This window comes from Papio anubis, chromosome 1 (assembly GCF_008728515.1).
Source record: "Papio anubis isolate 15944 chromosome 1, Panubis1.0, whole genome shotgun sequence".
Taxonomy (NCBI): Eukaryota; Metazoa; Chordata; class Mammalia; order Primates; family Cercopithecidae; genus Papio; species Papio anubis.
In genome coordinates, this window is record NC_044976.1 from 191859161 (window position 1) to 191885199 (window position 26039).

At 37.1% G+C, this 26039-nt stretch overlaps 1 protein-coding gene across 2 annotated transcripts in view; it reads left to right on the forward strand.

Annotated features, from left to right (window-relative positions):
- Positions 1 to 26039, forward strand: part of NME7 (NME/NM23 family member 7) — a 212184-nt gene that overhangs the window by 65128 nt on the left and 121017 nt on the right. For both annotated transcript variants that reach the window (XM_003893523.4, XM_009193528.4), the window contains exons 6-7: positions 1166 to 1373; positions 12489 to 12594. In XM_003893523.4, the coding sequence (XP_003893572.1) occupies positions 1166 to 1373; positions 12489 to 12594 (314 nt within the window). The remainder of the gene's footprint in view (positions 1 to 1165; positions 1374 to 12488; positions 12595 to 26039) is intronic.

The following is a 26039-nucleotide window of genomic DNA, read 5'->3' on the forward strand; positions in this document are numbered from 1 at the left end:
TAAACATGGTTTGCTCCCTTGATTTGGGTTTTTTTAATCTAATGGTTGGTCTTAGGGGTTTTGTTTGTTTTGGCATCAAAGGTTTGGCAGAAAGTGTATAAGGAGGCATTATCGACTTCTTAGGGTAGAAGATAAGAATACTTTTTTGTACATACGATTTCTTAGAAATATTCTTCAAAACGAATGGGAGTGTTTTAAAAAGGAAGTACTGAGGGGAGGTGACATATAACATGGTACAGGGTGGAAGGAAGTGTGTAAAAAATAGTCGTAAGTTAGTGGGCACAAAACAGCCTGTCACACCATGCTCCTTTCTCCAGGAGGGTCTCTTCTCTCTACTTCGGATGAGAGAAAAACATGGGCTTACTCTAAAAAGTACTATGTCCCTGCTTAATACAGTCAGAGGGAGGATGTCACTTATTTCATAGTTAAACTTGTCATTGCATCCTGTACACATATAAAAGTAGAAAATAAAATGAGGTATTGTTTTTTATACCTTGGGGGACTGTGACTCAGTGCTGGATTTTTAATCAAGAACCTATGCATAAGCTTTAATAATTTAATACAGAAATAACCCAGAGTAGTTTTTACACTAATAAAAGGATATTTCTTGAAGCCTGCTGGTTTTTTGTTTTTTGTTTTTTAACTCACCAAACCAACTCAGTGTTTATTGGTTGAGAGAGTTCTTTGTCAGTCTTTGAATTCTAATAGTTTTACACAAAAAATAAATAAATTCTTTCTAAAAATATGTTACAAGGCGTCCATCCCTGTAATCAATTTGTATATTGTGAAATTGTACTTGACTGCAGTGGTAAACACATGTAAATAAAAAGGAAAATCCTCTGTACCTGTTAGAGCACTGGGAAAAGCGTAGGTCAACAATATGCATTTTAAGTCATGAAATAGTCTTAATTTAATAGAACAGTGATTTTTCTGCTAACAGTAATTTGACATTACTAGTGATTTGAAGTGAATTGAGCCACTGCAAGACAGTCAATTTATGAAAAATTTCTCCTGCCCATGTAAAATTAACTATTCTCAATGGTTCTAAGATTATTAATATTCATGTCTATGTTGAAATAATCCAATTTAAATATATCCTGTTGTTAAGACAGATAACTAGGTTGACAGAAAAAAGAAGCAAACTAATCTTCTATCTGTTTTGCAGTGAGCTGATCCAGTTTATTACGAGTGGTCCTGTTATTGCCATGGAGATTTTAAGAGATGATGCTATATGTGAATGGAAAAGACTGCTGGGACCTGCAAACTCTGGGGTGGCACGCACAGATGCTTCTGGAAGCATTAGAGCCCTCTTTGGAACAGATGGCATAAGAAATGCAGCGCATGGCCCAGATTCTTTTGCTTCTGCCGCCAGAGTAAGGAGTTTTAAAAATATTTTAATTCTCTTCTAATTCTTTTAAATGTTTTATATGAAAGTAAAGCATTTCTGTCACTGGTGACTTAGGGTGGATTTATGCCACTGATCTAGTAGTAGAGAAAATCTTTGACATTTTGCCTAGTATCAAATAGTGTTTCAGTATATCTCCTTTGTTAACTGGTAACCTGATCATGATCAACGTAAGTTTTCTCCAATAAAACACTTCTCATCCTGTTTCTTGTTCCAAAGACTTAAATTACTGAGGCTCCTAAATGTTTGAATTATTGAATTCATGTAAGAATACCAGTTTATGGCTAGCAGATATTAAAAAGAAGATATAATTGGAGATATTATAAAGAAGATATAATTGGAGATATTACCTTTTGATTCAGACCTAACACTGTACTTTCAAGCTTAACATCTTATTATTTTCCTATATGTACCTAGTGTTTATGAAAGTTTCTCTACTCCTTATTTTTAAATATAAATAAAGCATTATATTGGATTTAAGTGTAAGTTTATTTTTAGCATTGTGAGAAGTGTCTCACTTAAAGTAGTTTTTAATCTGGTCGTGTTTGCAATGAAACAATATTAGACAGTTTTATAATTGATTTCCTTCTTTTTCTTACCATTTCATCAGCAAGTCCCTTCAGCTCTTTCAAAATAAACCCTGAATCTTATCATTGTGGTCTAAATCACTAATGTATTTTGCCAGAACTGCTACAATAGCCTCCAAATTATTTTTTCCTCTTTTCTTACACTCAATTTATGAAAATTTTACCTTGCCCAAGTACAATTAACTATGCCCAGTGATCTTTTAAAGACAAATCAGATTAACATTCACCTGCTGAAAACCCTTCAGTGAATTTCTGTCTCTTCTAGAATAAAATCTACAGTCTTTATTGTAGCCTCCAATGCTCTATCTAGTCTGGCCCCTATCTATCTCTAACTGTATCTTTGATCAATCTCTATTTTAATCACTGTGTTCCAGGCATACTAACCATCTCACTATTCCTTAAATAGCATATTTCTGTCTAGAATAGTCAACTAACAGCAAAGAGGACAGTGTGGTTGGATAGGAATTAGAGAGGGAGGAAGAGGGCGATGAGGTTACAGAGGTAGTTAGGGGAACGATTATATGGTCTTATAGGCCGTAGTAGTACTTTTAGATTTCTCTCTGAAAAAATAGAGCCATTTTAGGGTTTTGAGCAAAGGACTGGTATGTTCCACTTGCCATTTAAAAGGATCATTCTGGCTGTTGCATTAAGAATGACTATAGAGGCCAGGAGTGGTGGCTCACGCCTGTAATCCCAGCACTTTGGGAGGCCGAGGCGGGCAGATTACTTGAGGTCAGGAATTCAAGACCAGCCTGGCCAACATGGTAAAACCCTGTTTCTACTAAAAATACAAAAATTAGCTGGGTGTGGTGGTGCCCACCTATAATCCCAGCTACTCTAGAGGCTGAGGCAGGAGAATTACTTGAACCAGGGAGGTGGAGGTTCCAGTGAACTGAGATCACGCCACTGTGCTCTAGCCTGGGTGACAGAGTCAGACTCCATCTTGAAAAAAGAAAAAAAGAATGACAAAAACGGCAACCCAGCGAGATGATTGCTTGGACCCAGGTGGTAATAATGAAAGAAGTATACAAATATATTTTAAAATATATATTAATGGTTGAAGGTCAAAGAAACAAGATTTTCTGCTAGACTGAATGTAGAGTATGAGAAAAAGATACCAAGGATTAGTCCAAAGTTCTTAGCCTGATTAACAGAAGGATAGAATTTACATAAACTAAAATGAGGCAAACTGTGGCTAGAGTCAGAATGAATGGACAAATCAGGAGTTACGTTTTGGACATTTGTAAACTTAACCTGTTTGTTAGTTATCCAATTAGATTGATGAATGAAAAAAATTAGTATACAGCTTAGAGTTATCAGCACATCAATGGTATTTAATGCCGGGAGACTGGTTGAGATTACCAAGGAGAAGGTGTAGATAGAGAAGGAAAGAGCACCAAAGATGAAGCTGCCTCTTGATAAAAGGAAAAGAAGGCAGCAAAGGAGGTTGAGGAGGAGCCACCAGAAAGGTAAGAGGAAAAACTGAGATAATTATGCCCTAGAGGCCAAGTGAATCAAATATTCTAAAATGAGAGAATGACCAGTGGTGTCAAATATGGCAGATATATCAAGTAAGAAGAGGACTGAGAATGGATTGTTAAATTTTGCAATGTGGATATCATTGGTGAACTTTGTAAGGTCAATGTTGATGGGGAGGTAGAGGCAAAACCCTGTGTGGAGTAGACTTAAAAGAAAATTGTGGGACAGGAATTGGAGTTAGTGAATATAGACAGCTTTTTCTTTTGAGGAGTTTTCCTGCAAAGAGATGAGGTGGTAGCTGTCAAGAAAAGCAGGATCAATTTTTTTTTAAGATGAGAGGTTTTAGGTAAAAAATTGATGATGTAGGAAAAAGAGGGAGACTTGGAGCAATTTCATTAATTAGGCAAAAGGGAATGGAAATTAGAACCCAGGTGGAGAGATTGGCAGGCGTGCATCTCAGGTACTCGTCTGTAGCAACAGATGGGAAGGGAGAATATGTGAACACAGATGCTGATTCTTAACTAGGAAGCAAGATCAAAACAGCTAAAAGTGAGGATGAGGGATAAGGTATTGATCGGTCTGAAGGGAGAGAAGAATATGTGAAATGGTCATCTGGAAAAGGAATAGATCAGGGAAATGTAGTGTGTGATTGCTATGCTGAATTAATGGCCCATCTCGTATTCATGGCCATGAATTATGAGTGTGGTTCTCCAGCCGGTTCAACTGCATGGCTGAAGGTAAGGAGTAGGTGGAGAGTTGGCTTTAACTATGGCTGTGGTTTTGTGAAACAAATGTGATGAAAGTGTTAAGGAAGTTAAAGATACCTGCAAGAAAGCAATTATAGCCTTTGACCACATCTTAGTAGTAGACATTTACTGTAAATGTGGTATTGTTTGTATAGTTAAATTACCAATCATATTTTAAAGCATTATAAAAATAATCAACATAACTAATTAATGAAGGAAATAATTGAGGCTGAACTGAAAGTCACTACCATGTTTACTGATATTTCCTGCCTATTTCACCCTATTACCACCTTATGGCATCCATTTCTTTTTTGTTTCTACTAGATCATTTAATAAATTTGAGCACAAATATACTTGTCAGATTTTAGTTATATCTTGTAGTGGAGCAACTTTTGCTAAGTTAGCTGCTGTCTTAGTCCATTTTGTGTTGCTATGAAGGAATACCTGAGGCTGGGTCGTTTATTTAGGAAAAAGGTTTATTTGGCTCATAGTCCCGATGGCCAGGAAGTTCAAGATTGGGTATCTGCATCTCGTGAGGCTCTCAGGCAGCTTCCACTCATGATGGAAGGTAAAAGGGAGCCTGCATTTGCACAGATCACATGGTAAGAGAAGAAGCAAGCCACAGGCAGAGGTGTCAGGCTATTTTCAACAACCAGCTTTCAGTGGAACTAATAGAGGGAAAACTCGCTCACCTCGGAGGGAGGGCATTATTCTATTCATGGAATTTACCCCTACTATCCAAACCTCCCATTAGACCCCACCTCCAACACTGGGGATGAAATTTCAACATGAGATTTGGAAGGAACAAACATCCAATCCAAAGCAGCTACCATTGCCATTTAACCTAAAGAAATGTCTTAAACATATTTGTTTATATTTTGTGCATTTATTTTTTTTAACTTCTTTCTGCTGTTAGTCCCTGAAATATCCATAATATTATTTGTATGAACCCTTTAGGATATATATATATTTTTACCCTTGTCTCGGGAAGAGTGAGTGTTGTTGACATTATGTTAGGTAGCTCTAGGAATTAAGGAAAAATATTGTAGCTGGAAAATAGGGCTTATGTGAAGAAGCAAAGACCATAGGTCTTAAAAAATTGAAAAACATCACAGCCCCAAACTTATGCAGCCCCAAACAGCTTATTCTTTGCCTTGAGTTCCTATTAGTTATTGTCTAATTTTTGATTCCATCTTTCCAGATTTTACCAAAACATAGACTTATATTCACTGTTTTCATTCCTCAGCTATCTTTGACTACTCATTTGTGAGCAATTGTTAAAATTTGGCATTATTTTTATCAGTCCTGAAAATATTGTCTTTGGAGACCATGATTTGTGTCTTACTAATTGGTTTTTCTTCCTTCACTTGTCCTTTCAGACGTTGGTATTTTGCAGGCTTCTCTTCTTGGTTTACTCGTTTTCTTGCTCTAATTTTCAGTTTCCTAGTCTGTAAAATAAGATCATGATTGAACCTGCATTGTAGTGGTCTTTGAGGATTAAATGAAATTATTTCAGTGCTTAGTATAGTACCTAGAACATACTATTTAATGAATGGATGTTATCTTTTATTATTAATATTTTACTTTCATGGTGCTCCCCAAACCTGTATCTGTAATTTGTACTGGATCTAATATTAATATATAAAAATCAATAGTAATCTTGATATACTTGAAATAACCAGTTAGAAAATGTAATTTTAGAAGAGATTTCCATTCACATGGTCCAAAAAAAGTCTATGACACCTGGAATAAATTAAACAAAAGATGTGGGGGATCTTTATGGAGAAAATTATAAATATTTATTGTAGACAATAACAAAAGATATAAATAAATGAAGATATATGCCATGTTTATGAATGGGAAGAGTCAGTATCCTGAAGATAGCAGTTCTCTCCAAGTTGATCTATAAATTGTGTAATTTCATTCAAAATCTTAGAACAGATTTTCATGATGTTTAACAAACTTATGAAACAGCCAAGGGCCCAAAACAGTTAAGACAGTTTTGAAGAGGGAGAAAAAGATGTGGTGATAATAGGGTGAGACTTATTTTAAGGGATATCAAGCCTTTTCATAAATCTTTAGTAGGAAAAACTGTGGTATTAGCATGGGAGTAGGCAAGTATATCAGTGCAACAGTCTAGAGTGCTCAAGAGATGACCCACATATAATGAGAAGTTGGTGCCATTATAAATCAGTGGACAAGGGATAGATTGATTCGTCAATAAATTGTGTGAGATAATTTTATATGGAAAAATGTAAATTAACCTAAGTTTCTATCTAGGATTGTCCTTAGAGTTTCAGACTTACATAGAAACAATACATTTAAAACAGAACTGATTACAATTTTTTTTTTTCGAGACAGAGTTTCACTCTGCTGCCCAAGCTGGAATACAGTGGTTGGTGTGATAATAGCTCTCTATAACTTTGAACTCATGGGCTCAAGCCATCCACTTGCCTCAGCCTCCCAAGTAGCTAGGACTGCAGGCATGTACCACCACGTCCAGCTAATTTTTTAATTTTTTGTAAAGATAGGGTCTTGTTGTGTTGCCCAGTCTGGTCTCAAACTCCTGGCCTCAAGTGGTCCTCCTTCTTGACCTCCCAAAATGCTGGGATTACAGGCATAAGCCACCATGCTCAGCCTGTGCTGATTATAATTTACCGAAGTATTCCTTGTGTATTCAGTACATCTCTAGGAAAGAAATTTGGGAGCCAGTATTCTTTATTCTGCCCTCTTTATCCCCCTAATAGAATCCACAAAAGATCTTGTAGGTTTTTCTAACATTTCTAAACATTTTCTTGAATTATTCCCCTTCTCTATTCCTACCATCACTCTTCTAGTTCTGACCTGGGCTGCTGCAAGAGTCCTGGAATATACTTTTCTACCTCAAATGTATCTTCCACGTAGGTTTCAGAACGAGTTATCTAAAAATATTAATCCATCCATCTCATGACTACTAAAGATATTTTAAAGTACTCCATTATTCCCAGAATCAAATTCAAGCTCCTTGACATAGTTTCCAAAGCATTTCAGTGATCTGTCTCCCAGCCCTCCTCCAGCCTTATATCCTGCCTCACCTTCTATTTACTGTGGGATTCTTGCTCTGTTGCTTTTACTCATTCTACCCCTCTGCGTTGAAATTCCAATTCTCCCTTTGCCCAGGTAATTTTTATTTGTCTTTTAACACTCAGCTCAGAGTTCTTTATATTATGCATACAAATTCTTTATCCAGATATATGATTTGCAAGTATTTTCTCATAGTATGTGGTTTGCATTTTCATTCTCTTTAACAATATCTTCGTATGAGCAATTTTTACTTCTGATGAAGTCCAGTATCAGTTGTTCTTTAATGTATTATGCTTTAGGTGTTAACTCTAAGGAACTGTTCCCACACCTAAGGTCACAAATATTTCATTCTTTATTTGATTCTAGAAGTTTTATAGTTTTAGTTTTTATACTTAATTCTATGATCCATTTTGAGTTAATTTTTATGTATGGTACAAGGTATGATCAGAATTTGTTATTCTTTACATAGATATACTTCCAGCATTATGCTAAAAATACTTTATTTCTTTAATTAATTGCTTTTGCACCTTTGTTGAAAATGTATTGAATATATATATATATATATATATATATATATTGCTGGGTCAATTTCAGCAGTTTGTTCTGTTCTATTCATCTATAAGCATACCTCAGAGATAATGTGGATTTGGTTCAGACCACCACAATGGAGTGAATATGGCTATATAGGGAGTCCCATGAATTTTTTGGTTTCCTGGTATATAAATGTTATGTTTATACTGTAGGCTACTAAGTGCAATAGCATTATGTCTAAAACAAAAACTATGAACATATCAATTAAAAATACTTCATTGTTGAAAAATGCATGCTAACAATCATCTGAGCCTTCAGCAAGTCATAATCTTTTTGCTGATCTTACTTTGATGTTGCTGTCTGCTGATTGATCAAGGTTGTGGTTGCCGAAGGTTGAGGTGGCTGTGTCTATTTCTTTTTTATTATTATTATTATACTTTAAGTTCTGGGATACGTGTACAGAACGCACAGGTTTGTTACGTAGGTATATACTTGTCATGGTGGTTTGCTGCACCCATCAACCCATCATCTACATTAGGTATTTCTCCCAATGCTATCCCTCCCTTAGCCCCCACCCCACAACATGCCCTGGTGTGTAACGTTTCCCTCCTTGTGTTCTCATTGTTCAACTCCCACTTATGAGTGAGAACATACAGTGTTTGGTTTTGTGTTCCTGTGGTTTTGTGTTGCTGAGAATGATGGTTTCCAGCTTCATCCGTGTCCATGCAAAGGACATGAACTCATCCGTTTTTATGGCTGCATAGTATTCCATGGTATATATGTACCACATTTTCTTAATTCAGTCTGTCATTGATGGGCATTTGGCTTGGTTCCATCCAAGTCTTTGCTATTGTGAATAGTGCTGAAATAAACATATGTGTGTATGTGTCTTTATAATAGAATGGTTTACAATCCTTTGGGTGTATATCCAGAAATGGGATTGCTGGGTCAAATGCTATTTCTGGTTCTAGATCTTTGAGGAATTACCACACTGTCCTCCACAAAGGTTGAACTAATTTACACTCCCACCAACAGTGTAAAAGCATTTCTATTTCTTCACATCCTTTCCAGCATCTGTTGTTTCCTGACTTTTTAGTGATCGTCATTCTAACTGGCATGAGATGGTATCTCATTGTGGTTTTGATTTGCATTTCTCTAATGACCAGTGATGAGCTTTTTTCCTCATATGTTTGTTGGCTGCATAAATGTCTTCTTTTGAGAAGTGTCTGTTCATATACTTTGCCCACTTTTTGATGGGGCTGTTTGTTTTTTTCATGTAAATTTGTTTAAGTTCCTTGTAGATTCTGGATGGTAGCCCTTTGTCAGATGAATAGATAGCAAAAATTTTCTCCCATTCTATAGGTTGCCTGTTCACTCTGATGATAATTTCTCTTTTGCTATGCAGAAGCTTTTTAGTTTAATTGGATCCCATTTGTCAATTTTGGCTTTTGTTGCTGTTGCTTTTGTTGTTTTAGTCAAGAGGTTTTTGCCTATGCCTATATCCTGAATGGTATTGCTGAGGTTTTCTTCTAGAGTTTTTATGGTTTTAGGTCTTATGTTTACGTCTTTATCCATCTTGAGTTAATTTTTGGATAAGATGAAAGGAAGGGGTCCAGTTTCTGTTTTCTGCATATGGCTAACCAGTTTTCTCAACACCATTTATTAAATAGGGAATCCTTTCACCATTGCTTGTTTGTGTCAGGTTTGTTAAAGATCAGATGGTTGGAGATGTGTGTCGTTACTTCTGAGGCCTCTGTTATGTTCCATTGATCTATACTGTTTTAATTTGGAACATTTACAGAAATGATATCCATTTTAAATTACTGTTACAAGTAAAAAGTTTTGGAGAAACTTTGAACTGACTACCATTTAGCCATACTTTTGTTATTATAATAAAATTATTAGTACAGATTAATTACAAATGTTTTAGTGAAATTACCAGGAAATCCTATCAGGGTGAAACTTTATGAAGAAGTACAACTCTATATTTTATAATTTGTTTAAAAAATTAAAAAATTATATACGTAAAGCTTTCAAATTGAGTCTGAATTTTTAGTTTTTTGTAAAGCTATAAATATTTATTCTTTGCTACTAGGGAATTTAGGAAAATGTAAAGGCACAAGGATAATAGCAAGAATCTTTGGAAGAACAGATTTTATACAAAATATTTTAGCCCCTCAAATCCCAAAGGAACACAGATATTATTTTTGTGACTTTATTTGTTGTATAAAGACTTTGAATTAATTGCCATAACAATGACTTAGTAAAAGCGCTCTTATTCACGTTTCACTAAGAAGATGTATTTATGTAAAATCTTTATGTTTTATAAATAAATATTTATTCAGCATAGGTACATATGGTACTTGAAAATCTGGGTACTTGGAAAGCTGGCATTTTTATTTTTAGGAATTGAGTGAGAAAAGGAATTAAAGGAAAGTTAAGACAAAAATAATTGGTCAGCTAATTGTTAAATAATTTGTTAAACTAGAGATAGAACAATTTAGCACTGCTTTTCACTTTGGAAAGACAGATAATAGAAAAAGTACAGGGTTTTTGGAACTACAGTCACTTGGATCTGAATCCTGGCTTTGCCATTTGCTAACTTGTAAGGGCTTGTTACTTAAGCTTTCTGAGTCTTATTTTTCTCATTTATACACTGGATACATTTATTTTGTTTAGCACATGCAGAATTTATTAGCTGCTGAATTTCGGTCATTCCCAAACATTCATTGAGAAACTGCTAGTGAACAAGTAATGAAGATGAACTAAGCCCTGGCACTCTCCAACACATAGAGGTCAGCTAGATAGGAGAAAACCATCGAAGGAGACTGAGAAGGAGTAGCCAGTGAGGTAGGAAGAAAGGCAAGTAATGAAAACATTCCATAGTGTAGGATGTGACAAACTGTGTCAAATACTGTTTGGTAAGGTAAGGTGAGGGCTGAGAGTAATTAACCAGTGGACTTAGCAACATGGAGGCAGTAAGGGATTTTAATGAGCAGCTTTGGTGGAATGAAAACCTAATTGCTTATGGGTTTAAAAGAGACTGTAGGAGAGGAAGCAAAAATGGAAAAGAAAGACATTTCTTTTGAGTTTTGTTGTGAAGGGAACAGAGCAATGGGAACTCTCAAAAGGGCATGTCCTTTCCAGTTTGCTACTCTGTCATGTTCTCTTGTCACACCACTTCTTCTTCATTCCTTCATTGATCATCTGCCAGGTCCCTGTAGGTATTTGAATTTTCATCTGTACTATAAAGGTTCTCTCGGACCATGCAATCAAAGCATCTGGTATAGGACTAAAAGGGGTAGTTGCTGTTGTTATTCATTAAAAATAATAATACATAATGGCAGCAATATGATAGAAAGGCACTTTATATCTTAGGAATAGAACACTTTTTATTCTAATGTCTTACCACTGGAAATGCTCAAGTATATACACTACTATTTGAATAATTCCTCATTGTCCTTGTGTTTAAAAAAATGCTCATCAATGTGGCATATTAACACATTTTATAATCTTTTCATTTTAAATTTAATGAAAAATAAATACAGTTAACCCATAAACAACACAGGTTTGAACTGCACGGGTCTACTTATATGTGAATTTTTTTCAATGGAAGAATTGAAAATACAGTATTTGCAGGATGTGAAACTCGCATCTACATAGATTTGACTTTTCCTATAAGCAGGTTCCACAGGGCTGACTGCGGACTTGAGCATGCATGGATTTGAGTACACACAGGGATTTGAGTACCAATCCCTTATATATACCAAGGGCTATTTGCATTGAGCCAGGCATTGTTTTAGGTGCTATGGGTCCTACAGGGCTATGCAACTTAGTTCCCGTTTTTTCAAATTTATAATTTGATGGAAGGCAAGTACCCAAATAACCATAACTTTGGGGGAGTAAAGGTTGCTGACAGGAGGTATCAGGAAATGCCTCCTAGTGGTAAGTGGTATTTGAGGTGGCTCTTTATACATTGGTAAGGTTCTTTGGAACTTGGGTCAGAGGGTTTTATAGGGAATAGTAGAAATAATAGCAGTGAAAGCTTAGGGGCAGAAAAGCATCTAAGTAATTAAAAGAACTGATTAGTATTACCATCTTTATGGCTAATTCAAATTGTTGGGTTGTCATTTTAGTGAACCACATCCACCGCGAATAACACAGCCTAAATCTGTTTATAAAACATGGATCATTTGATTTTATTTTATACTAGGCCTATAGTTAGTTTTAAGTAGCTGTAGTTCTCAGATTCCTGGTATTAATCTCTCTTCCTATAAAATTTCCTAGTTTTAAGTTTTATTTTACATATTTTAATGAAAATTTTAAAATTAAATTTGTGTCTAATTAACTAATGCTTTGGGGAGAATAAGAACTTTATAATGGTATTTCCAATATTCAAAATTTATTAAGTCTTTGTCCACTATATTCCTGGAACAAAATGACGCATATTCTCATTGCTTTGATTGATAATTCTTTATATGCTCTTCCGGTTATAAGTCTTGAAACAGGGTTAATCTAATCACTGTGTCTTTGTAAAACTCATTTTTAGAAAATCTGAAACAAAAAATTTCTATGAAACTCTAAAAGTAATTGCATGATCCTCCTCCCCCACAGAAATATCTTGTAAGTTCCAGCTAAGAGATCACATTTGTCAAAATCATTTCTCTCTGTTTTTAGGAAATGGAGTTGTTTTTTCCTTCAAGTGGAGGTTGTGGGCCGGCAAACACTGCTAAATTTACCAATTGTACCTGTTGCATTGTTAAACCCCATGCTGTCAGTGAAGGTAAGTGCTATGCTGAGTACACTATATTCAATACATTTTTTTAATAGGAGAGCAATGTTTATTTTCTTGATGTACTTTATGTATAGAAATTTAAGTATACTTTTAGTATTTCCATTGTTTTTCTTTGAAGGCACTTGAATAAAGGTGACAAAATATAAGGGAAAATCTGTCTAAATCTCTATTTCTCTTTTTCTTTGTGCATTTTTAGGAGGTGTTCTTTGAGTTGCCGATCATGCCCAGGCTCAGTCATACTGTTGCAGGTCTTGGTTAATTAACTTTTAGTCTGCCTCCTCTCTTTCCAATCACCAACTGTGATTCACTTAATTTACCTAATTAGCACTCCTTTTTTTTTTTTTTTTTTGAGACAGAGTCTCGTTCTGTTGTCCAAGCTGGAGTGCAGTGGCATGATATTGAGTTACTGAACCTAAGCCTCCCGAGTCACTAGGACTACAGGCATACACACCATAACTGGCTAATTTTTGTATTTTTAGTAGAGACAAGGTTTCACCATGTTGGTAAGGCTGTTCCTGAACTCCTGACCTCAGATGATCCACACACCTCGGCTCCCAAAATGCTGGGATTACAGGCATGAGCCACTGTGCCCAGCCAATAGCACTCCTGTTGTACAAATTAAAACAACATCTGCCATACCTCCAATATACCCTTCCTGAGAAAGCTAGAGAAATTTCCTTCAGTTCTTTGTATCTGAAACAGTTCTTTGACATATGTATGTAAATACATGTTTGCATATATACATATATAGAGAGAGATAGTTTGCAAGTTCTTTTCTTATTTTTGTCTCAATTTCTTTATTTGATTTATTTTAGTCTGGTGTATATATTTTTGTTAAGTATCTCAAATCTTTTTGGAAGTAAGATGGTATATGGTTAAAAAGATCACCCTTAAAAAACTAAAATGTACTAAATAATATACAGAAGTGAATGGATTTAAAAATTTTATGTCTTCTAAGTATCAAAGTAATCCATGTATGTAGTAGAAAAATTGGAAAATAAAAAACCATTAAAAGCGGACTAAAAAAATACTGAATTCCCATCACCTGAAGATAGTCATAGTTAATATTTTGATGCATTTCCTCCAAATCCTTTTTTTCTGCATTTGTATGTGCATGTGTGTACACTGATACACATGAATGTAATGATTGAGATGTAGGTCTATGGGCTGTTGTTTAAATATAATTTTTGTGAGCATTTCTGACTGCTGTTAAGTCCTCATTAATATTTTAATAGACTATGTAATATTTAACAGCAATTGTATAAATGTAGTATGGTATTTGGATACTTAGGTTGTTTTCAATGTTTTTGTATTAAAATTAAAACTTTGAAGAATATCTTTATACATAAATATTTGATGATATCTCTAATCTTTTCCTCTGGCCAGCTTCCTAGAAATAGAATTACTTGTTGGAAGGATATGAGCCTTAGAGATCTTGCTGCATAATTAATACTTCTTTAATTATTTAGGAAGTATTTTAGTATATTGTAAATCCTTAGGACCATGATTATAAGGAACTAACATGCAGCATGGGTAACACACACTTACGGAGAACTAAGAACTTGTTTTATGAATCTGGGTGCACTTGTATTGGGTGCATATAGATTTAGGATAGTTGAATCCTAAATTTTTAGGATTTAAGCATTGTTGAGGGGGATGGAGCAAGATGGCCGAATAGGAACAGCTCCAGTCTCCAGCTCCCAGTGCGAGCGACACAGAAGATGGGTGATTTCTGCATTTTCAACTGAGGTACCGGGATTATCTCACTAGGGAGTGCCAGACAATCGGTGCTGGTCAGGTGCTGCAGCCCGACCAGCGAGAGCTGAAGCAGGGCGAGGCATCGCCTCACCTGGGAAACACAAGGGGGAAGGAAATCCCTTTTCCTAGGCAGGGGAACTGAGACACACAACACCTGGAAAATCGGGTAACTCCTACCCCAATACTGCACTTCACCAAGGGTCTTAGCAAACGGCACATCAGGAGATTATATCCCACACCTGGCCAGGAGGGTCCCACGCCTGTGCAGCCTCCCTCATTGCTAGCACAGCAGTCTGCTACCTAAGGGCAAGGCAGCAGCGAGGCTGGGGGAGGGGCGCCCGCCATTGCTGAGGCTTCAGTAGGTAAACAAAGCCGCTGGGAAGCTCGAACTGGGTGGAGCCCACAGCAGCTCAAGGAGGCCTGCCTGTCTCTGTAGACTCCACCTCTGGGGACAGGGCACAGCTAAACAAACAAAAAAAAGCAGCAGAAACCTCTGCAGACGCAAACGACCCTGTCTGACAGCTTTGAAGAGAGCAGTGGATCTCCCAACATGGAAGTTGAGATCTGAGAACGGACAGACTGCCTGCTCAAGTGGGTCCCTGACCCCTGAGTAGCCTAACTGGGAGACATCCCCCACTAGGGGCAAACTGACACCCCACACCTTACACGGCGGGGTACACCCCTGAGATGAAGCTTCCAAAGCAAGAATCAGACAGGTAGACTAGCTGTTCAGCAATATTCTATCTTCTGCAGCTTCTGCTGCTGATACCCAGGCAAACAGGGTCTGGAGTAGACCTCAAGCAATCTCCAACAGACCTACAGCTGAGGGTCCTGACTGTTAGAAGGAAAACTAACAAACAGGAAGGACACCCACACCAAAACCCCATCAGTACGTCGCCATCATCAAAGACCAAAGGCAGATAAAATGACAAAGATGGGGAAAAAGCAGGGCAGAAAAGCTGGAAATTAAAAAAATAAGAGCGCATCTCCCCCTCCAAAGGAACGCAGCTCATTGCCAGCAGCGGATGAAAGCTGGATGGAGAATGACTTTGACGAGTTGAGAGACGAAGGCTTCAGTCCATCAAACTTCTCAGAGCTAAAGAAGGAACTATGTAACCAGCGCAAAGAAACTAAAAATCTTGAAAGAAGAATGCAAGAATGGATAACTAGAATAATCAATGCAGAGAAGACCACAAACGAACTGACAGAAATAAAATCCATGACACGAGAAATACGTGACAAATGTGCAAGCTTCAGTAACCGACTCGATCAACTAGAAGAAAGAGTATCAGCGATTGAGCATCAAATGAATGAAATGAAGCGAGAAGAGAAACCAAAAGAAAAAAGAGGAAAAAGAAATGAACAAAGCCTGCAAGAAGTATGGGATTATGTGAAAAGACCAAATCTACGTCTGATTGGGGTGCCTGAAAGTGAAGGGGAAAATGGAACCAAGTTGGAAAACACTCTTCAGGATATCATCCAGGAGAACTTTCCCAACCTAGTAAGGCAAGCCAACATTCAAATTCAGGAAATACAGAGAACGCCACAAAGATACTCCTCAAGAAGAGCAACTCCAAGACATATAATTGTCAGATTCACCAAAGTTGAAATGAACAAAAAAACTGTTAAGGGCAGCCAGAGAGAAAGGTCAGGTTACCCACAAAGGGAAGCCCATCAGACTAACAGCAGATCTCTCGGCAGAAACTCTACAAGCCAGAAGAGAGTGGGGGCCAATATTCATCATTCTTAAAGAAAAGAATTTTCAACCCAGAATTTCATATCCAGCCAAACTAAGTTTCATAAGTGAAGGAGAAATAAAATCCTTTACAGAAAAGCAAATGCTGAGAGATTTTGTCACCACCAGGCCTGACTTACAAGAGACCCTGAAGGAAGCACTAAACATGTAAAGACCATCGATGCTAGGAAGAAACTGCATCAACTAACTAGCAAAATAACCAGTTAATATCATAATGACAGGATCAAGTTCACACATAACAATATTAACCTTAAATGTAAATGGACTAAATGGTCCAATTAAAAGACACAGACTGGCAAACTGGATAAAAAGTCAAGACCCATCAGTTTGCTGTATTCAGGAGACCCACCTCACATACAGAGACACACATGGGCTCAAAATAAAGGGATGGAGGAAGATCTACCAAGCAAATGGAGAACAAAACAAAAGCAGGGGTTGCAATCCTAATCTCTGATCAAAGATCAAAAGAGACAAAGAAGGCCATTGCATAATGGTAAAGGGATCAATTCAACAAGAAGAGCTAACTATCCTAAATATATATGCACCCAATACAGGAGCACCCAGATTCATAAAGCAAGTCCTTAGAGACTTACAAAGAGACTTAGACTCCCATACAATAATAATGGGAGACTCTAACAACCCACTGTCAACATTAGACAGATCAACGAGACAGAAAGTTAACAAGGATATCCAGGAATTGAACTCATATCTGCACCAAGAGGACCTAATAGACATCTACAGAACTCTCCACCCCAAATCAACAGAATATACATTCTTCTCAGCACCACATCGCACTTATTCCAAAATTGACCACATAATTGGAAGTTACGCACTCCTCAGCAAATGTACAAGAACAGAAATTATAACAAACTGTCTCTCAGACCACAGTGCAATCAAACTAGAACTCAGGACTAAGAAACTCAATCAAAACCGCTCAACTACATGGAAACTGAACGACCTGCTCCTGAATGACTACTGGGTACATAACGAAATGAAGGCAGAAATAAAGATGTTCTTTGAAACCAATGAGAACAAAGATACAACATACCAGAATCTCTGGGACACATTTAATGGAGTGTGTAGAGGGAAATTTATAGCACTAAATGCCCACAAGAGAACGCTGGAAAGATCTAAAATTGACACTCTAACATCACAATTAAAAGAACTAGAGAAGCAAGAGCAAACACATTCAAAAGCTAGCAGAAGGGAAGAAATAACTAAGATCAGAGCAGAACTGAAGGAGATAGAGACACAAAAAACCCTCCAAAAAATCAATGAATCTGGGAACTTGTTTTTTGAAAAGATCAACAAAATTGATAGGCCGCTAGCAAGACTAATAAAGAAGAAAAGAGAGAAGAATCAAATAGACACGGTAAAAAATGATAAAGGGGATATTACCACCGACCCCACAGAAATACAAACTACCATCAGAGAATACTATAAACACCTCTACGCAAATAAACTAGAAAATCTAGAAGAAATGGATAATTTCCTGGACACTTACACTCTCCCAAGACTAAACCAGGAAGAAATTGAATCCCTGAATAGACCAATAGCAGGCTCTAAAATTGAGGCAATAATTAACAGCCTACCAACCAAAAAAAGTCCAGGACCAGATGGATTCACAGCTGAATTCTACCAGAGGTACAAGGAGGAGCTGGTACCATTCTTTCTGAAACTATTCCAATCAATAGAAAAAGAGGGAATCCTCCCTAACTCATTTTATGACGCCAACATCATCCTGATACCAAAGCCTGGCAGAGACACAACAAAAAAAGAGAATTTTAGGCCAATATCCCTGATGAACATCGATGCAAAAATCCTCAATAAAATACTGGCAAACCGCATCCATCAGCACGTCAAAAAACTTATCCACCATGATCAAGCGGGCTTCATCCCTGGGATGCAAGGCTGGTTCAACATATGCAAATCAAAAAACGTAATCCAGCATATAAACAGAACCAAAGACAAAAACCACATGATTATCTCAATAGATGCAGAAAAGGCCTTTGACAAAATTCAACATCCCTTCATGCTAAAAACTCTCAATAAATTCGGTATTAATGGAACGTATCTCAAAATAATAAGAGCTATTTATGAGAAATCCACAGCAAATATCATACTGAATGGGCAAAAACTGGAAGCATTCCCTTTGAAAACTGGCACAAGACAGGGATGCCCTCTCTCACCACTCCTATTCACCATAGTGTTGGAAGTTCTGGCTAGGGTAATCAGGCAAGAGAAAGAAATCAAGGATATTCAGTTAGGAAAAGAAGAAGTCAAATTGTCCCTGTTTGCAGATGACATGATTGTATATTTAGAAAACCCCATTGTCTCAGCCCCAAATCTCCTTCAGTTGATAAGCAACTTCAGCAAAGTCTCAGGATACAAAATTAATGTGCAAAAATCACAAGCATTCTTATACACCAGTAACAGACAAACAGAGAGCCAAATCATGAATGAACTTCCATTCACAATTGCTTCAAAGAGAATCAAATACCTAGGAATCCGACTTACAAGGGATGTAAAGGATCTCTTCAAGGAGAACTATAAACCACTGCTCAGTGAAATAAAAGAGGACACAAACAAATGGAAGAACATACTATGCTCATGGATAGGAAGAATCAATATCGTGAAAATGGCCATACTGCCCAAGGTACAGATTCAATGCCATCCCCATCAAGCTACCAATGAGTTTCTTCACAGAATTGGAAATAACTTCTTTAAAGTTCATATGGAACCAAAAAAGAGCCTGCATTGCCAAGACAATCCTAAGCCGAAAGAACAATGCTGGAGGCATCACGCTACCTGACTTCAAACTATACTACAAGGCTACAGTAACCAAAACAGCATGGTACTGGTACCAACACAGAGACATAGACCAATGGAACAGAACAGAGTCCTCAGAAATAATACCACACATCTACAGCCATCTGATCTTTGACAAACTTGAGAAAAACAAGAAATGGGGAAAGGATTCTCTATTTAATAAATGGTGCTGGGAAAAATTGGCTTGCCATAAGTAGAAAGCTGAAACTGGATCCCTTCCTTACTTCTTATACGAAAATTAATTCAAGATGGATTAGAGACTTAAATGTTAGACCTAATACCATAAAAACCCTAGAAGAAAACCTAGGTAATACCATTCAGGACATAGGCGTGGGCAAGAACTTCATGTCTAAACCACCAAAAGCAATGGCAACAAAAGCCAAAATTGACAAATGGGATCTAATTAAACTAAAAAGCTTCTGCACAGCAAGAGAAACTACCATCAGAGTGAACAGGCAACCTGTAGAATGGGAGAAAATTTTTGCAATCTACTCATCTGACAAAGGGCTAATATCCAGAACCTACAAAGAACTCAAACAAATTTACAAGAAAAAAACTTACAACCCCATCAAAAAGTGGGCAAAGGATATGAACAGACATTTCTCAAAAGAAGACATGCATACAGCCAAGAGACACATGAAAAAATGCTCATCATCACTGGCCATCAGAGAAATGCAAATCAAAACCACAATGAGATACCATCTCACACCAGTTAGAATGGCAATCATTAAAAAGTCAGGAAACAACGGGTGCTGTAGAGGGTGTGGAGAAATAGGAACACTTTTACACTGTTGGTGGGATTGTAAACTAGTTCAACCATTATGGAAAACAGTATGGCGATTCCTGAAGGATCTAGAACTAGAAGTTCCATATGACCCAAGCATCCCATTACTGGGTATATCCCCAAAGGATTATAAATCATGCTGCTATAAAGACACATGCACACGTATGTTCATTGCGGCACTATTCACAATAGCAAAGACTTGGAATCAACCCAAATGTCCATCAGTGACAGACTGGATTAAGAAAATGTGGCACATATACACCATAGAATACTATGCAGCCATAAAAAAGAATGAGTTTATGTCCTTTGTAGGGACATGAATACAGCTGGAAACCATCATTCTCAGCAAACTATCGCAAGAACAGAAAACCAAACACTGCATGTTCTCGCTCATAGGTGGGAACTGAACAATGAGATCACTTGGACTCGGGAAGGGGAACATCACACACTGGGGCCTATTATGGGGAGGGGGAAGAGAAGAGGGATTGCATTGGGAGTTATCCCTGATGTAAATGACGAGTTGATGGGTGCAGCACACCAACATGGCACAAGTATACCTATGTAACAAACCTGCATGTTATGCACATGTGCCCTAGAACTTAAAGTATAATTAAAAAAAAAAAAAAAAAAAAGAATTGTTGAATTGGACCCTTTACCATTATGTAATGCCATTCTCCGGCTTTTAAAAATCTATTTGGCTTAAAGATTGTTTGGTCTGAAATTAGGCTTGCAACTCCTGCTTTCTTCTGTTTTCCGTTTGCTGGGTAGATTTGTCTCTATTTCTGTTTTGAGCCTATGGGTGCCATTGTATGTGAGATGGGTCACCTGAAGACAGCATACCATGTATCTTGCATCTTTATCCAGCTTCCTACTCCTTGCCTTTTGATCAGGGCATGTAGCCCATTTATGTTCAAAGTTAGTATTGATATGTGTGAATTTGATCCTGTCATTGTGTTGTTAGCTGGTAATTATGTAGACTTCTTTGTGTGGTTGCTTCATAGCATCACTTGTCTGTGTACTTAAGTGTGTTTTGTAGTGGCTGGTAATGGTCTTCCCTTTCCATATCTAGTGCTCCTCTCAGGAGGTCTTGTAAGGCAGGTCTAGTGTTAATGAATTCCCTCAGCATTTTCTTGTCTGAAAGGATCTTATTTTTCCTTTGCTTTTGAAGGTTAGTTTGACTGGATATGAAATTTTTGGTTGGAATTCCTTTTCTTAAAGAATGTTGAATATAGGCCCTCAATCTCTTCTGGCTTGTAGGGTTTCTGCTGATTGGTCCAGTTATTTTGATGGGCTTCCCTTTTCAAGTGTCCTGTCCTTTCTCTCTAGCCGTTTTTAACATTTTTTTCTTTCGTTTTGAACTTGGAAAATCTGATGATTATGTGTCTTGGGGGTGATCTTGAAGTATCTTGTGGTGGTTCTCTGCATTTCTTGAATTTGAGTGTTGGTCTCTCTAGCTAGGTTGAGGAAATTCTCATGGATGATATCCTGAAATATGTTTTTCAACTTGTTTTCTTTCTTCCATTTCTTTCGGGTATGCCAGAGAGTCATAGATTTGGTCTTTTACATAATTCCATATTTCTCAGAGGTTTTGTTCATTCCTTTTTGTTCTGTTTTCTTCCTGTCTGACTGTGTTATTTCAGAAGGCCCGTCTTCAATTTCTGAGATTATTTTCTCCACTTGATCTATTCTGCTGTTAATATCTGCAGTTGCATTATGCAATTCTTGTAGTGTGTTTTTCAGCTCTGTCAGATTGGTTGCATTATTTTCTATATGAGCTATTTTGACTTTCATCTCCTGTATTGTTTTATTGTGATTCTTAGCTTCCTTGGATTGGGTTTCAACATTTTTCTGAATCTTGATGATCTTCATTCCTCTCCACATTCTGAATTCTATTTCTGTCATTTCAGCCATCTCAGCCCAGTTAAGAACTTTTAACTGGAAGAACTAGTGTGGTTATTTAGAAGAAAGAAGGCACTCCAGCTTTTTCCATTGTAAGAGTTCTTGTACTGGTTCTTTCTGATTTGTGTGGGCTGATATTCCTTCAGTTTTTGAAGTTGCTGTCTTCTGGATGGATTGTTTTGCTTTTGTTTTTTATTTGATGCCCTTGGGGGTTTGATTGTGGTATAGGGTGGGTTTGGTTGTCTGGCTTCAATACTAGTTTGCTCCTGGGTCTTGCAGGAGGCCCCTCTGATTACTGCCTTTGTGTCTGCATTTCTTTTGTTGGTTGTTATGGTCCAAGGGGCTCCCTCAGACTAGGGCTGCAGTTGAGTGATAAGCCCTATCATAGCCAAGGTGCCCTAATCTACTATCTATGTGCTTCCTGGGGGGACATGGGAGTTTCCTCTGCAAAACATCTGAGTGGCTCTCTGCCTCAATCTGGAAGTATGTTGGGGCATTGTGGGGAGGCCAGGTTGATTCCCTCGTTGTCAGTCTTGCATGCGTCCCTGTGGTAAGGGTGAGTCCCCCTGGGGGCTGTCACTCACTCACCCTTTCCCATGTTGAAGAGGTTCTCCTGGCTCTGCACTGAGCCCAGACATACTGGTGCCCAGCTTTGCCCCTCTCTGTTCTCTGTGTTCCCCTGCTGCCTTGATGTATCTCATCATGGTTTCTCAGATGATCAGCTTGCAGAACCCATGTTCACCAGCACTTTTGTTTTCTCCCCATGGGAGTGGCACACATGAACTACTTCCAGTCTACCGTCTTAGCCCTGCCCCCAGATATCCAGTCTAAAACTTAGTTTCTTTAAAACAATGATTTATCTCATCATTAAGACATAGAGGCTAAAAAGAACAAGGGAAAAATTGATGTATTATTTTTCACAATTCTGTGGGTTATCAATTGATGATTCTTCTGTGCTATGCCTTAAGTCATTCATGTGGCTTCATTCATCTGGAAACTGTACAGGAGCTGGAGGGTACAAGACTGAATCTCATTCTCAAAAGACTCTTTCCATGTGGCCTCTCATCATTCAGTAGTATAGCCTGAGCTTCTTTACTGAATGGTTTCTGGCTTCTCAGAGTAACATTCCAAGATAATCCTCAATGAATAAGTGCTCATCATGTCTCTGTTTGCATCACAGCTAAAGAAAGTCACATGGCCAGGTCCAGAGTCAGTATAGGAGGAGACTCTACAAGCTCATGAATACCAGAAATTATGGTTCACTGGGCCACCACTGTATCATTCTGCCTCAAGTGGTATAAGGCATCTTAAGTCCTTCACATGGTTGGGATGTGAGACTAGAACCTGAACCAGTAGTATTGTGACACTAAGATGCTAGATAGTGCTTCTCAAACTTTAGTGTGCAACAGAACCACTTGGGCAGACTGTTTAAAATTCTTATTCATGGACCCTAATTTTAGAATCTTTTTTCAGTATATCTGGAGAAGAGCCTAAGAATATGCATTTTTAAAAGAATCCCTGTGTCTACCTGATAAACACCCAGTACAAGAGCCACTTATGAGAAATTGTGGGCAGGGAACATCTTGCATTTCCTCTGGTAATCTGCCATCATCAGAGTCAAGCCTTATAAAAGTTGATACGTGATTGAAGATTCCTAGTTTGTTCACTATGGCAGGTCAATAGCAACCAAGGAGGTGGTTAGGAAAGAGTCACCTTTTGATTTTCAGTTGTTCTTATAACTCAGGTCCCTGTGCTGAATTTTAGGTTGGTGAGAATTTTTTGGAGTAATGGAAAATGTTGAGTAATTGGGACACTCTGCTTTACACAAGTAACTTCTCTAATGCACGTTTACTTCTTTACAGCAGTTGTTTAATGAAAATAACAGTAAATCTTGATCTGTTGCTAGAAAGTGCTTAGAATGATCTCTCTCTAGTGAGACTGGAATGAAACCTAGTTTCATGGAAAGAAATAGCACTGGCAAAAATGTAACATGGGGTTTTCTCAAAAGTCATAGCACAGTTTTAAGCTTTAATAACTTCAGAACTATAAATACCACAAACAATAAGTATAACTTATAAGCTTAATTATTTAAATTTCTTTATACCTTTTCAGTTTTTTTTATTTTGAATAATATTTAATTTCAGTGTTTTGTTTCAGTAAACATTTGTAAAAGAAATTTAGATAATTCCTATTTTTCACTTTTTTTTTCTATTTTAAGATTTAGAGTCACCATTCAGAGAATGATGTTATTGAGGCAACCTGACACACATGCCTTTGGAATATTCATTTGTTGACCCAGTAGGTTCTATGTATGCACAGAGACTTCTAGGAGGAACAACATTAATGTAAGCTTTATGTAAAATTTTGATGACAGTGCCACTCCTCTTGCCTATTTTTCATTCACTTGTCTGTTAGAGGACCATGTCATTTTAGAACTCATGATAACTAATGCTGAGCATAGCTACACATGATCTAGACCTGAGGAAAACATATCTTAAAGAGTTTGTAGCAAAGATAGAATGTGCCCACTCCTTTGCTTTGGAGGATCCTCTGGTACTGGTTTTCTGTGTCTCCTCCTAACCCTTTCCTCTGAAGATTAAGCATCTGTGTAATTACACAATGACAAAAGGAAGAGAAGAGTTTCTTCCTCCCATGCTGTGGTTCTGCTCTTCAGGCTTTTTTTTTTTTTCTCTTCTACCCAGGAGCTGGGCCAGTCTTTATGAATCTGTGATCTGGGATTCAGGACACATGATGTTACTTTATCAGGATATGTTTTAAAACATGAAAACCCAAAGTAGCACGATCTCATTTTATAAGACTTTAAAAGATGATTCAAGTTACATGGCAGATTATAAATGCTGAAATTCTGACAACATAATTATAATTGCTTCTTAGGAGGAAGAAAGAGGGAAAATTTCTAAAGAAAAGGTGGTATCTTTCAGAAAGGTCTGTGAAAAGCTTGGGTTTCCAAATAATAAGTTAAAACATGGGAGAAGTTGACATGAAAAATGTTGAAGGGACATGGTCAGTGTAATTGATTTTTGAATGGATTAATAAATGGTACCCTTCTTTGCTTTTCTATATATTCACACATCTTACTTACTCTAGAGAACCTATGGTTCAAAATTCTAACTTATTTTAGCTATTAGTTCTTTTCTAACCTATCACCAACTTAACATCTACTACGTCTCTTTTGACACTTAGTGTACGTACTGTGACTTCTATGTGTGCAAAATAGGAAGTAAGTTACTCATCCCAGTTATTTCACCAGAGCAGTTTCATGGTGGTTATTGAAGAACAGCCTTGTTATCAAAGGGAGGGATAATCTTAGGATAATGTTAAGGATTTCAATTTAAACGGATTGGAAAGAACTAAAATGACTCTAGCGTGCTTAAAAATTACTTTTGAAATTGTGGTTACAGGTTGTGCCACAGACTTTCTTCTCTGTTTTTAAAAGTTATTCTTCAGAATATCCTGAATTTGAGGTCATAAAATCTTTAAGCCAAATCTTATTTAAGTATTGGGCTCAATCAGAATATGAAGTTTCGTATATGAAATGAAAGTTTCTTAAACAAAACAAGGTTTGGCTTTGCATCATAGATTTGTATTTAATCTGTTAATGTGATTCAAAACATGCGCCTCAAATTATTTGATACAGAGGTGGGAAATGCTAAGTTTTACTCAGGAATTCATCTTAGTAGAAAAATTTAGAAATACAGACAAATGTCTATTTTAAAATCACTTACTCCTACCATCCAGAGATTCTGTTTACAATGTTGCATTTTCTTCCTTCCCTGTCAAACAGAAGGAAACACAACAAAATGAATGAATTTCATGGTAATGAACTTGAGCAAAACAAGAAAGACATGGAGCATATATTCTGTATTACTCTAATCACATAAAGTTCAAATATAGGCAGAAATCAACCATATATTTCAAGAATTCATATGTAGGTGGTAAACTGTAAAGAAAAGGTTATTCTAAACTCAGGTAGTTGTCTCCCCTAAGAGGAGAAAGGGTCATGATTGGGAGGCATATATAGAGGGCTTTAGGGGTGGGCTTTTGATGTGGGTGATGATAACCGCAGATGTTCACTTTAAAATTATTTAATCTGAGCATATCTGTTATATGTTTTACCCTAAAAGTATAGTTTATATTTTACAATGTAAAATGTATTCAATATTTTATAATTTAAAATATAAAAATTTTCAAACTATATCACCTTTTCCATGGCCAAAGGAGTAGTTATTGTGATGCTTTGTTATCCTCAGAGACCTTACTCACAGTAATGGTTCTGAAACGTTAGTGTGCATCAGGATCACTTGGATTAAATATAGATTCCTGGGCCCTAACTCCAAAGTATCTGATTTGGAATATCTGGTTTACAGCCCAAGAATTTGCATTTGT